The sequence below is a fragment of the Panthera pardus genome, unplaced genomic scaffold (genome assembly GCF_024362965.1).
Source record: "Panthera pardus isolate Hobbes unplaced genomic scaffold, ASM2436296v1 HiC_scaffold_19, whole genome shotgun sequence".
Taxonomy (NCBI): domain Eukaryota; kingdom Metazoa; phylum Chordata; class Mammalia; order Carnivora; family Felidae; genus Panthera; species Panthera pardus.
Window position 1 is genome coordinate 15057634 of NW_026526754.1, and position 14094 is coordinate 15071727.

Sequence of the window (14094 nt, forward strand, 5' to 3'; positions counted from 1 at the left end):
GCTTTCCCCCGTGTGGACTAACTTGAACAATCTTCGTATCTCATATTTCCAGCACCGGCAGTAGTGACCTTTTCATTTGATGTGGGGAATGGACCTTTTGAAATCTCAGTGCAGTCACCCACTCATTTCAATGACAACCAGTGGCACCACGTCAAAGTTGAAAGGAACATGAAAGAGGCAACTATCCAAGTGGATCAGCTCTTACCGAAGACGCAGCCTGCTCCCACTGACGGCCATGTCCTTTTACAGCTCAACAGTCAACTCTTCGTGGGTAAGTTCTGTCGTCATTTAACTCTATGATGTCAGCGCAGTCGTGGGCCAAAATGAAATAATACCAACTATAAAAATAGTGGTAACAGCCACAACAAACCACTGTTTACTGAGAACCTACGTTCCAGGCTGTGCCAGGTGTTTTATGCCTTCCTGGTACCCAAACCTGTGAAATGAGTTAACCCCATTTTACAGATGAGGTGACTGAGCTACCAGGGATCTAAATGCCTTGCCTTCAGGAATCTACCTAGTAAGTGAGATTTAAATTTGTATTTGATTAATGCCTAAATCTGGATTCTTACTATTACAGATTATGTAATCTGTTTGCTTTGTTTGTTTGTTTTTACATTAGTGCTTTTAGTGTTATGTTGGAGGTGTTTATCTCTCTTCCCAGAGGATTTAAGGAACTCTCCCTGTAATTCCAGCTGATGCCAACCAGGGACCCTCGTCAAAAAACAGGCCAGTAGAAGAAAAAAGGAAAAGCAGTAACAAAGTGTATAAACCATCAGTTCTGCTGGTGTCTCTCATTTTGCCTATTTTTGGATGCCTTCTGATTACCTACCTCATACTTATATCCAAATGTTCCTTTATTGCCTAAATACATTCACTTGGTATCTATACACTTGATGGTGGAATCCTTCTGGAAGTGTTTATTTTTAATCTTGCTAATTACTTTACAGAACTCATCGGCCATGAGTGCAAGGAATTATTTCTTACTTGATCACTTTTCAGATATTTTAATGCAAAAAGGGGCAGGGCAATGCTATAAAAGCAAGATAGGTTATACATGATGAGAAACTTTTTTTCAAGCATTTTTAACAGTCGTGTTTTAGAATAAAATTCAACATACCTATTACATCGTTCATTGCTTAATAATCTTGTTTATTACTCTCACTGCAAAAGATAAGCCTATTTGTGGCTTACTTGATTAAGACATATTTGGGATTTCTAATGAATTTATATACTCCTTACTTCTATCATTTATTCTTTCACTCAATAAATATTTAATGAGCAGATTCTATGAATAGGGCACTGTAATAGACAATCTAATCATGATCTTATGGCCACTCGACTGATTTAAGGGTATGGAAATAATGAGGAATACTTGAAAGACCTAACTTTTAGTAACATGCTAGAAACTCAGGAAATTGACACAGATATTTCCTGAATTACAAAACCTGAGAGACCGCTGCAACCAAAGGTATGGCAATTTAAAATCTGTCAGTATCTTGGAAATAGCCTTACTATTCTTGGAAATTGAGAAGGCTGAAACAGTCCTCGAATTTTACAGTGAGGTCTGCTGCAGTTCGCCTGAACGTGACCTTTTATCCTTTGTGCGAATTTTAACTTCATAGAAATGAAGTCACTATGTATTGTGTCTGATAGGAATCCGGGCCTTAATTTGATTTCAGGTAGCTGTAGTGGCTGGAAGCACTATTATTATATCAGAAGACTGTGTTGGAACAGACTTGAGTCTTCTGCCATCAATCATGTGTTATAATTTTAATAAATATACCTAAGAGATTTCATCTTTATGGAGGCAATTGGTTAGGCTTTTGACATCCCCATGTGTTCAAATCCAAAGGCTGCCCTGTGTGAAAGTTTTATAAACTAAAATCCTCGCTGTGTTTAAGTCAAGTCATAGAAAATTAAAAAGGCAGAAAGATCTCTGAAAAATGTATCTACTCTTAATAAAAATCTGTTTATACAGTTCCCTTCTTTTTACTCACAGGTTACTGAGAAAATTGACATGGTTAATGTGATGATATTGAAAGAAGAACTCGTTTTATTTTACTTTATTTTATTTTATTTTATTTTATTTTATTTTATTTTATTTTATTTTATTTTATTTTACTTTCTTCCAAGATTGTACTTAAATTCATGTTAACTGTTAACATATAGTGTAATATTGGTTTCAGGAGTAGAATTCAGTCATCCATCACTTACATACAACACCCAGTGTTCAACACAACAAGTGCCCTTTTTAAGAGTCTCATGCTCTACCGACTGAGCTAGCCGGGCAGTTACAAGTGCCCTTTTTAATGCCCATCACCCATATAGCCCATCTCCCACCCACTTCCTTCCATCAGCCCTCAGTTTGCTCTCTATAGTTAAGTCTCTTAACTCCCTCACTGTTTGGTCTTATTTTTTCTTCCCTTCCCCTATGTTCATCTGTTTTGTTTCTTAATTCCACATATGAGTGAAATCATATGGTATTTGTCTTTTCTCTGCCTGACTTACTTCGCTTAGCATAATACACTTTAGCTCCATCCACGTTTTTGCAAATGGCAAGATTTCATTCTTTTTGGTGGCTGAGTATTATTCCATTGTATATATATATATATATATATACATATATATATATATATATATATACCACATCTTCTTTATCCTTTCACCAGTCAACGGACATTTGGGCTCTTTCCATAATTTGGCTATTGCTGATAGTGCTGCTGTGAAAGTTGGGGTGCGTGTGCCCCTTTGAATTGGTATTTTTGTATCCTTTGGGTAAAATACCTAGTAGTGCAATGCTGGGTCTGAGGGTAGTTCTGTTTTCAACTTTTTGAGAAACCACAATGTTTTCCGGAGTGGCTACACCAGTCCCACCAATAGCGTAAGAGGATTTCCCTTTTTCCACGTCCTCATCAACATCAGTTGTTTCCTGAGTTGTTCATTTTAGCCATTCTGACAGGTGTGAGGTAATATCTCATTGTGGTTTTGATTGTATTTCCCCAATGATGAGTGATATTGAGCATTTTTTCATGTGTCTATTAGCCATCTGGATGTCTTCTTTGGAGAAATGTCTGTTCATACCTCCTTCCCATTATTCCACTGGATTATTTATTTTTTGGGTGTTGAGTTTCATAAGTTCTTTATAGATTTTGGATACTAGCCATTTACCCATTATGCCATTTGCAAATACCTTCTCCCATTGCCTAGGTTGTATTTTAGTTTTGTTGATTGTTTTCTTCACTGTGCAGAAGTTTTTTATCTTGATGAGGTCCCGGTAGTTTATTTTGTTTCCTTTGCCTCTGGAGATGTGTCTAGTAAGCAGTTGCTCCAGCCAGAGTCAAAGAGGTTGCTGCCTGTGTTCTCCTCCAGGATTTTGATGGTTTCCTATCTTACATGTAGGTCTTTCATCCATTTTGAATTTGTTTTTGTGTATGGTGTAAGAAAGTAGTCCAGGTTCATTCTTATGTATGCTGCCGTCCATTTTCCCAACACTGTTTGTTGAAGCAGTTGTCTTTTTTTCCATCGGATATACTTTCCTGATTTGTCAAAGATTAGTTGAGCATAAAGTTATGGGTCCAATTCTGGGTTCTCCATTCTGTTCCATTGATCTATGTGTCTCTTTTTGTGCCAGTACTTTACTGTTTTGATGAACACAGCTTTGTAATACAGCTTGAAGTCTGGCATTGTGATACCTCCTACTTTGCTTTTCTTTTTGAACATTACTTTGGCTATTTGGGGTCTTTTATGGTTCAAATACAAATTTTAGGATATTTGTTCTAGGTCTGTGAAAAATGCTGGTGTTATTTTGATGGGGATTGCATTGAATGTGTAGATTGCTTTGTGCGGTGTAGACATTTTAACAATATCTACTCTTCGAATCAAAGGCATGGAATGTTTTTCCATTTCTTTGTTTCTTCTTCAGTTTTTTTATAAATGTTCTTTGGTTTTCAGAGCACAAATCTTTTGCCTGTTTGGTTGGGTTTATCCACAGGTATCTTATGGGTTTTGGTGCAATTGTAAATGGGATAGATTCCTTGATTTCTCTTTCTGCCGCTTCACTGTTGGTGTATCAAAATGCAACCAATTTCTATACATTGATTTCATACCCTGCAACTTTGCTGAATTCGTGTGTCAGCTCCAGCAGTTTTTTGGTGGAGTCTTTCAGGTTTTCCATGTAGAGTGAAATCTGTGAAGAGTGAAAGTTTGACTTTATCCTTACCAATTTGGATGCCTTTTATTTCTTTTTGTTGTCTGATTGCTGAGGCTAGGAATTCCAGCGCTATGTGGAATAAAAGTGGTGAGAGTGGACATCCGTGTTGTATTCCTGACTTTAGGGGAAATGCTCTCAGTTTTTCCCGATTAAGTATGATATTAGCTGTGGGTCTTTCGTATATGGCCTTTATGATGTTGAGATTTCCTTCTGTCCCTACTTCATTGAGGGTTTTTATCAAGAAAGGATGCTGTATTTTGTCAAATGCCTTTTCTGCATCTATTGAAAAGATCATATGGTTCTTTTCTGTTCTTTTATTAATGTGGTGTATCACATTGATTGATTTGAATATGGAACCACTCCTGCAGGCCAAGAATGACTCCCACTTGAATGTGGTGAATAATTCTCTTAATGTACTGTCGGATTCGATTTGCTAGTATCTTGTTGAGAATTTTTGCATCCATGTTCATCAGGGATGTTGGTTTGTAGTTCTCCTTTTTAGTGGGATCTTTGTCTGGTTTTGGAATCAAGGCAATGCTGACCTCATAGAATGAGTTTGGAAGTTTTCCTTCTATTTCTCTTTTTGGAACAGTTCAGAAGAATAGGTTTTAACTCTTTTTAAATGTTTGCTAGAATTCCTCTGGGAAGCCATCTGGCCCTGGACCTTTGAGAGTTGGAAGATTTTTGATTACTGATCCTATTTATTTGCTGGTTATGAGCCTGTTCAAATTTTCTATTTCTTCCTGTTTCAGATTTGGTAGTTTATAGGTTTCTAGGAATTTATCCATTTCTTCCAGATTGCCCAGTTTGTTGGCATATAATTGCTCATGATATTCTCTTATAATTGTATTTCTGTGGTGTTGGTTGTGATCTCTCCTCTTTCATTCATGATTTTATTTATTGGGTCCTTTCTCTTTTCTTTTTGATAAGTCTGGCTAGGGGGTTTATCAATTTTGTTAATTCTTTCAAAGAACCATCTCGGAGTTTTATTGTTTTTTTTTTTTTTTAATTTGTATATCCTTTATTTCTGGTGTAATCTTTATTATTTCTCTTCTTCTGCTGGCTTTGGGTTTTATTTGCTGTTCTCTTTCCAGCTCCTTTAGGTGTAAGGTTAGTTTGTATATTTGAGACTTTTCTTGCTTCCTGATTGAGGAAGCTATCTACTTCCCTCTTCTTCCCGACTTCTCACTATGTACTTCCCTCCTAAGACCACCTTTCCTGTATCCCAAAGGTTTTGGACTATTGTGTTTTCATTTTCATTTGCTTCCATGTATTTTTTCAATTTCTTCTCTAATTTCCTGGTTAACCCATTCATTCATTAACAGGATGTTCTTTATCCTCCATATATTTGTAGTCTTTACAGATTTTTTCTTGTGGTTGACTTCAAGTTTCAGTGTGGTCTGAAAATATGCAAAGAATGATCTCAGTCTTTTTGTACTGGTTGAAGCCTGATTTGTGACCCAGTATGTGATCTCTTCTGGAAAATGTTCCACGTGCATTCTAAATGTGTCTTCTGCTGCTCTGGGATGAAATCCTCTGAGTATATCTGTTAAGTCCATCTGGTCCGGTGTGTCATTCAAAGCCATTGTTTCCCAGTTGATTGTGTGCTTTAGATTATCTGTCCGTTGCTGTAAGGAGACTGTTGAAGTCTTCTACTATTACAGTATTGTTACCAATGAATTTCAGTAAGTGTGTTGTTTATTGATGTAGATATTTGGCTTCTCCCAAGTTGAATGCAAAAATAGTTACTATTGTTAGACCTTGTTGGATAGACCTCTTTATTTTATTAGGCGATAGTGCCCTTCTTCATCTCTTTTTACAGTCTTTGGTTAAAAGTCTAGTTTGTCTGATTTTGGCCCCAGTATGGCTATGCCAGCTTACTTTTGATGTCCCTTAGCATGACAAATGGTTCTCCACCTCCTCACTTTAAAACTGGAGGTGTCTTTGGGTCTAAAATGGGTCTCTTTCAACCAGCATATTTATGGGTCTTGGTTTTTTATCCGTTCTGATGCCCTGTGTCTCTTGATTGGGGAGCATTTAAGGACCCATGTTTTAAAAAAGGCTTAGGGAGAGGCAGGTCACTGGCTGTCAAAGAACACATCAGGGTTTTCTTTTATCTCTATTTCTACCACATGAGTAGACCACGCTCTTAGGAACAGGCCCCAACCTAGTCATTAAAAAATGACACTTACAAGACGGAATATTAACTTATCAATTTATAATACTACTAATAAACACATCAAGATATTTTTTAAATTTCTAGATTAACATACTTCAATGGGAGTTAAATCATAATTTAAAAAGTTACAATGTGGGGTGCCTGATGGCTCAGTCGGTTGAGCGTCTGACTTCAGATCAGGTCATGGTCTCATGGTTCACGGGTTCGAGCCCCGCATCAGGCTCTGTGCCGACAGCTCAGAGCCTGGAGCCTGCTTTGGATTCTGTGTCTCCCTGTCTCTCTGCCCCTCCCCTGCTTGTGCTCGGTCTCTCTCTGTCTCTCAAAAATAAATAAATGTTAAAAAATTTTTTTAAAGTTACAATGAATTCGTGCAAAGTGGGTGGAAAACTAGCAAAAAATCAATAAAAATTAGAGCTAACTTAGTGTAGCATTTACTGAGACCAAAAAAGTAGCTCTCTGCATTCCTTATAGTATATTTCAGTGGAAGAGACAAGAGGCAGCCAATAAAAGAGTAAATAGTAAGATAATATAGTTATTATTTATAACATACATTGTTAATACACATATATTATACACACATGCATGTATGCACACATATATCTGTGTGTGTGTATATATGTATATACAGACACAATTTCAGATAATGATCAACACTATAAAAAGTCAAGCAATAAATTGGGTTAAGGGGCTTCTACTTTCAGCAGGGTGGTCAGGAGAGTGCTCTCTGAGGACCTTACATTTGAACAGAGGCCAGAGGAAGCAGAAGAGGGAACGTGAACATCTGGAGGGAGAGAATTCCCAGCAGAAGAACCATGGCTCAAAGCGAAGTGAAGGAGTCAGGGAGCAAGGAGGAAGCCATGGCAGCAGAACGGTAGAGTTGGTCTGAGGGAAAGCCTGTTGCAAATCATGGTCAACTTGACTGGGTCTTGAGACTGTGGTGAGGAATTTGGGTCTTATTCTGAGGCTCAGAGGAGCGCATGATCTAATGTACCTTTCCACGTCTTCCTGACCACTGTGAAGAATGTGGATGGAGGGAACAGGGTAGAAGCAGGCTAGGGCAGTGGTCCCTGTGAGAGATGACGTTGGTGTGGGCTGAAGCAGACACGGTGAAAAGCAGAGTTGGGCCATACTTTAAGTGTATATACACACAACTTGTGGTGGATTTGTTGTTGCTGTTAGTGTGTGACTACTTACTCCTGCTAATCTTCTCGGGGACAAGACACTTCTCTTAGGTCTCTGGGATTCTCACATCATTTCGCACTTTTCAATTTCAACGGAAGTTAGCTTTTCTTGTTTTCTTCCTTTATCCTAACCTGGAGGATGATTCAAGCCGTTCCCTGACCCTTCAGTCTAGATTATATACTACAAACTCTATAAACCATACTCTTTCAAGGCAGCAAAAGACTGGTGGTCCTTCTTCACACCCTGGAGAAAATATCTCCCCTCTTTCCTTTTCTTCAGTGAGATCCCACCCGCCCCATAATCACACTCTCCCAGGAAATCGGGCTTCTTTGTTCATATGTTCTGTGACAGTACATGTCAGATGCAGAAGGCACCTTCTCTTGGACACTGTTTCCCCACATATGAATACCTTCCAATATTCTAGAGCTAAGTGTGTTCCCAGAGTCATGACTCTGTGGGTGAGTAGGAGTCTCTCTTCTAATGCAACAGAATTGATCTTCTGGTTCACAGTTTAAAAGGTAATTTCATTCCCCTTACTTACAAGTTCAAGAGTTTAATTTGTAGTTCACCCATCATTCTTAAAATTAATTATGGCTAATCAGTATTCTTAAGTGTGCATAATGACTATCATTTGTTTTGGGGTATCAGTATATATTAATGAGATAAATGTAACTATAAAGAGTAAGTCTATAGTTCAGTATAACTTTTTTCTCCTAAAAAAATGTTTAAATCCAGACAGTGATGATGGTGATTTCAGTTACATAGAAACACGTCTTTTTAAAAAACTTTTTTTAATGTTTTATTTATTTTTGAGAGAGTGCAAGTGGGGGAGGGACAGAGAGAGAGGGAGACAGAGGATCCAAACCAGGCTCTGCACTGACATCAGTGAGCCTCATGTGGGGTTGAACTCATGGACGGCAAGACCATGACCTGAGCCAAAGTCAGACGCTCAGCCGACTGAGCCCTCCTCAACTGTAAGACTAAGCTAATGTTAGTCACTCGAAGATAGATTATGTTAGTATCCCAGCATTTAGTCGCTTTTGCCAGAAATGTACCTTCTTGCTTGTAAACAAATTTGGCAGAAAACATTAACACTATTGTGGAATATTTCAAATACCAAATAAAGCCATTTTATAATACGACAAATACGAAACATTAGAAAATTTGATAATGTAGAAATATATTTGTTTGAGATATATCTTTAACACTTTTACCTACAAGTAAAATGTGGATATCTGGATATGTGTTAATTTTGATTCCAGTTATATTCTTCATCTCACTGTGCTACCACAGCCTGGTCAATGTTGATATGTCCACAATGTGGACATTACTTTTTTTTCTTTTTTGGGTGGTGTCTCAGAAGTGACTAGTAGGATGGGATGTCATGGAAAACATCTAAGGTGTTTTCTCCATTACTGGCTTCAAACCTCCCTGATGGTCTAGTGGGTAGGATTCGACACTTTCTCCATTGCTGGCTTCACTCTCTCCTCTAAAGACCAATCATGAAGTGTGTCCACATCTCAGAGTGTAACTCTGAGGCCAGACTAATGCTTCACCTTCTGAACAAAATCAGTGAAAATAAGTAGAAAGCAAGATAAAAACGTGATTCAGCTGGGCAACAATGATCTAGGACATTGAGATGGAAATAAAGGAAATGGTCGTTTCAGAGATGGAACTACTGTTAGTCTACACCAAAGAATGATAGAACGGAAGGTTTTTAACAATACCTGCAGTTCCAAACGTTAGAACAAGTATCTTCATCTAAACCAAACTATAGGATTCCGTGCAAAGTGAAGGAGTAATGAAATAATGAACACAAAGCCTTGTATGAGGCAGTGGAAACATTTAACGTGAATGTAATGTGATTAGAAACAGTGAACACCAATGCAGTGACAGTCTCCGCTCCTTCCCCAAATATCCCAACTGTCAGATGGCTTCTCATAATAAAAATGGCAATTCACCCTTTAGTTCGAGCCTTCTAGTTCTTTCTCCATTCTTGGTCTTATTTATGGCACTGAGTCTCTACTGACCTTTTCACATTCTTTCACTTTGTCCTTTGTGTGTGTATGTGATTTATGATGTGTCTGAGTTAAAAAGTCCTACTCAGACATTCTATTTATTACCTTAAAAAATAAGTTTAGTGGCATGATGTTAATTGGTATATTAAACATATGTCCTTGACCTTGTTACAGTGAAGTCTCAACGTCGAGAGTCATTGCTGTTATCATTCACCCGCAAACATTCCCCAACCACGGAAATGATGGAGAGAAAAGAATCAATCATTTTTTTAAGCTGAAATGTGACAGTGGTCATTTTCTATTTTGGTTTGTAAACTCAGCATTTTTCTTAGAAGCTTCTTAAATTAGCCTTGAATTGATTTTCATTCAACTAGCTCTGCAATTTTTGTTTGCAGTCTAAATTCTTTTACTGACAGGTTTTTTTAAATGGGGCAAACTCCATCTCAATACTTTGTGACTAGGACCTGAAGGAGAAGTAAGAACTCCTGACATGGATGCATAAGTCATTTGCATTGCATTTGAATTGCATCAAATCCACAAATATTTATTGGGCTTCTAGAGCAAACAGTTTCTAAATGCCACACGTGAGGGTTAATGTTGAACTCTGAGCCTGTCGAAGGTCTGGAGTTTGGTGATCACTGTTAGTTGCACATTAGTATCGCTCAGGGATATTTTGGGAAACTGACATGACCGGTACAAAGGTAGATATATTTACTGTGGATGGGCATTTGTGCGCTTGCAAAGTTGGATATCACAAATATATCCTTGTACTGGTCTTTTGGTGAACATATGCTTGTATTTCTGTTGGGTCTCTACCTAACAGTGGAATTACTGGGTCATAAGATGCGCATATGTTAAGCCTTAAAAGACACTGCCAGATAGCTATTGACCATTTGGATATCCTCCTTTGTGACGATGCTGTTCAGATCTGTTGCCCATTTTCTACAGGGTTGTCTTCTTCTTTTTTTTTTTAAAGGTTTATAAGAATTTTGGATTTATTTCAGGTAACGTTATTACAGATTTCTTCTCTCTTTCTGTGGATTGTATTTTCATATACTTTTTTTTAGTTTTTTTAAAAAATCTTTTAATGTTCATTTATTTTTTGAGAAAGAGAGCATGAGCAGGGGAGGGGCAGAGAGGGAGACACAGAATCCAAAATCAGGCTCCAGGCTCTGAGCTGGCAGCACAGAGCCCACCGTGGGGCTTGAACCCACGAACTGTGAGATCATGACCTGAGCTGAAGTTGAACACTTAACCGACTGAGCCACCCAGGCGCCCTTGTATTTTCATATACTTAATGGTGTCTTTCGATGAACAGAGTCATTAATCATAATATATTCTAGATTTTTTCTTTTTACTTCTGGTTTACTTTTGATAGGCTAAAATAGTTATGGGAAGAGAATGGCAATAGTTTTATGTCTGAGTAATTTTTCTTTCAGTCTGGTTTTCTTTTGTAGTAAGTATGTTCCCACATTACCAAAGTGCAATGCAATGAAAGTCACATTTCTCTTTAATGTAATCATATCACTTACTTCGATTGTGTTCTCTCTTCCTTGAGATGTCTTTTTCATGATCAGCTTCAGAAGCACTCAGTTTACTTTTGCCTGTTTAGCAAACAGATCTTGGTGACTGTTGACTGAAATCTGAATTCAGATGGGATCTCTTCAGAGCAGAGAATATGACTAATACCACGAACAGTTCATTTCTTTAAAATGGGTCAGACCAGAGAGGTGCTGTGGCATTGGCATATAAGAAATCTAAATAGACCCACATTTTTCTGCTGTCACTACCACGAGAGCATGTGCTCACCATTGACATTGGTTCAGAGAATAGCGCCTGCATTTTCTGCACTATGATACTGTTGCTTCACAGCTTCCTATTTCAACCATAATAGTTCCTTGAACCTAAGGAAGAGCTAGTTCTTCCTCCTCCTCCCAGTTCTCCTAGGGTTTTCCTCAATGAGGAACATTCCATGGCAAAGTTATTGCTGGGGTCCAATCTCACGGGTCTGTACGTTAATGCATCATTTCTACGATGCTAAGCCTTCCCCCAGGATGGCTGAATAGACCAGGACTAAAGATCCAATACATAATCTGTAGAAGACCATGTTTTTCCTTTAATCCCCTCACTTGGTCCTGGGCCCTGCATGCATGTGCAACAACCTTCCTGTTCCAAGCTGATCAGTGGTTAGAGCCTTAGCGGCCTTTCTCTGTCACAGTGCCATGGTCAGGGAGAGCCCCTGTACTCTGCCAGACAAGTTTCTATAACTTTAAATTTTGAAGAGGTTCTTCATTTCTTTTTTTTTCTAAGGCCCCTGGGCAAATATGCCGTTGTTCCCAATTAATCCTCAATAGTATTCAAGCACAGCACATAAATAATTTGCCATTAAAAAATTAAAGGTCTTCCTGCTCCAAAAAAAAAAAAAAAAAAAAAAAAATTGGCATAGGAAAGAGCCGGCTCGTATTTCGTGACAATAGCATCTGTCACTTAGACTCACTTCCTGAGAGTAATGAACGTGATAAAAGGGTTGGACTCCATCTCTGTTCATCACCTAGCACACCTATTAGGTGCAGATCCCAGTATTGTTATGTAAGTGAACAGATTCAGGTTTTTATTCCTTCACATAGGAAGGTTAGGCATTCGTTTCACAAGATGCCTAGTGTTTGTGAAGTTCCAGAATTCATTATATCTGATATAGCATGGCAGGTAAATTGATAGGAAATTAATTGGAAGACAGTTCCAAACATAATAGCTCAGTGGAAACATCCAGAATCAATTAATCAAACTGCAGCTCATTTTAATTGGACCTACTCTAACCCTGGACAGTTGTTGGAATCTTTAATTAAGCTTTCAAGCCCAATACTATTTACATTGGCCATGTTCTCCAGAATAGTTAATCTTAAAATAAGAAGTTATTAACTTGAAACCTAATGGTAAAGTAAAAATCCTCCACACTTGTAAGACATATATGTTTATGTTTAATTAGACATTTTTTTTTTTTATAATTAAAAAATGTAGTTTCAAACTATTTGGTTAGGTAAACATGAACTCTTTGCAAGTTCACAATTCAGATGTCCTGTTTACAGGGCTGGGTGTTGATTTTCTTCTCACTATTATAAATATATGTATCTCATACATGTATTTGAAGGGGGCTGTTTCCTGTTAATGTCCCGGGACCATCCTCTGACCTTCTTGTCCACCAGGTACCTATTTCTATCATTAACCTCATGTGGTAATCATGTGCTTCCCTGTCTGAATCTATTACTAGATCACGTGCTCTTTGAGGGCAAGGTCAGTTACATATAATTCTGAACCTCCAAAGCCAGACTTGATGCCCAGCACAGAGCTACTAAGTAGAGCTTGTAGAACCGAAATGCCGTCCAAACCAAAAATGATCTAAGAAGTAGAAGACAATGAAAATGATCTTTTTTGACCATAGTTTGGTGTTAAAAGAAAGGGACTCCCATATAATAAAAGGCCGACGGTAGATTCTTGCCCTTTTCTGCCTCTAAGTGAATGTGTGTGTTTTAATATTTCCTCAGCTATGCCCCTGGGTTTGTCCCTGGAATTCTCTATGCCCCTTGGTCCTCATCATCTGGAACAAAACAAAATAGATAAGAATAAATAAGCTGGGACAGATGAAAAGGAATTGTATTCAGTTGTTGGCCTCCCAAGTTATTTAGTTTTTATGATGTCACTGGCAGAAGGAGATCAACTCCTAAATCAGGGAAATGATGTTACAGAGTGACAAATGCTTAACAGACCACGATTTAATGTGACTGTATACTATAAACTATACACACACACACACACACACACACACACACACACACACACACACATATATCATGATTTAAAGTACTCTAACGTAAAGTAAATTAAATATACCAGGAATCCACCTGTAATCCAGACTTCCCAGCACCTGACCCTCCTCCAAAGAGTTCCTGGGCCAAAGATAAAAGCAAGGCTGAAGGCTTCCTTACCCAGGAAAGAAAACTTCAGCAAAGATGCTAAGAGCATTTGGTCCAAGACTTAACTCGGAGCTCTCGACGTTCTGTTGAGATGAGTTAGTGTGAGAATAGGGAGGTCTGAAGCGCAGGTGAACGGCAGCTTTAATGTGGAAGGAAAAGAAGAGGAGTCCTAAGATTAAGGGGAGGAGAGAGGCTTCAAGAATGGAAGGAGACAGTAGATGTAGGAGGAAGGGAACAAGAAGACTGGCCGTTGTTCTGAGACTCTGGGACGAGGTGAACTCCTTTCCCCTGCCATGCCCACGGAAACTGGAATCGGAATATGTCTGGCTGCGTACCACACTGCATTTTGATTTATAAATAGCAAGTATGACCCACACCCTGAAGACTTGTATTTGCTTCATAGAAGAGGCACACACAATGTTAAGTGAAACAACTTCGATACACCAATTTAAGTACAGTTGTTTGCATGGAGACCCTTATGTCTATGAATCTGAATTCTAAATACCATCAGTGTCATGAGCCCCAAATTCT

At 38.3% G+C, this 14094-nt stretch overlaps 1 protein-coding gene across 5 annotated transcripts in view; it reads left to right on the forward strand.

Annotated features, from left to right (window-relative positions):
• CNTNAP4 (contactin associated protein family member 4) overlaps nt 1–14094 on the forward strand; it is a 251582-nt gene that overhangs the window by 214835 nt on the left and 22653 nt on the right. For all 5 annotated transcript variants that reach the window (XM_019413125.2, XM_019413122.2, XM_019413123.2 and 2 more), the window contains one exon: nt 53–271. In XM_019413125.2, coding sequence (XP_019268670.1) covers nt 53–271 — 219 coding nt within the window. The remainder of the gene's footprint in view (nt 1–52; nt 272–14094) is intronic.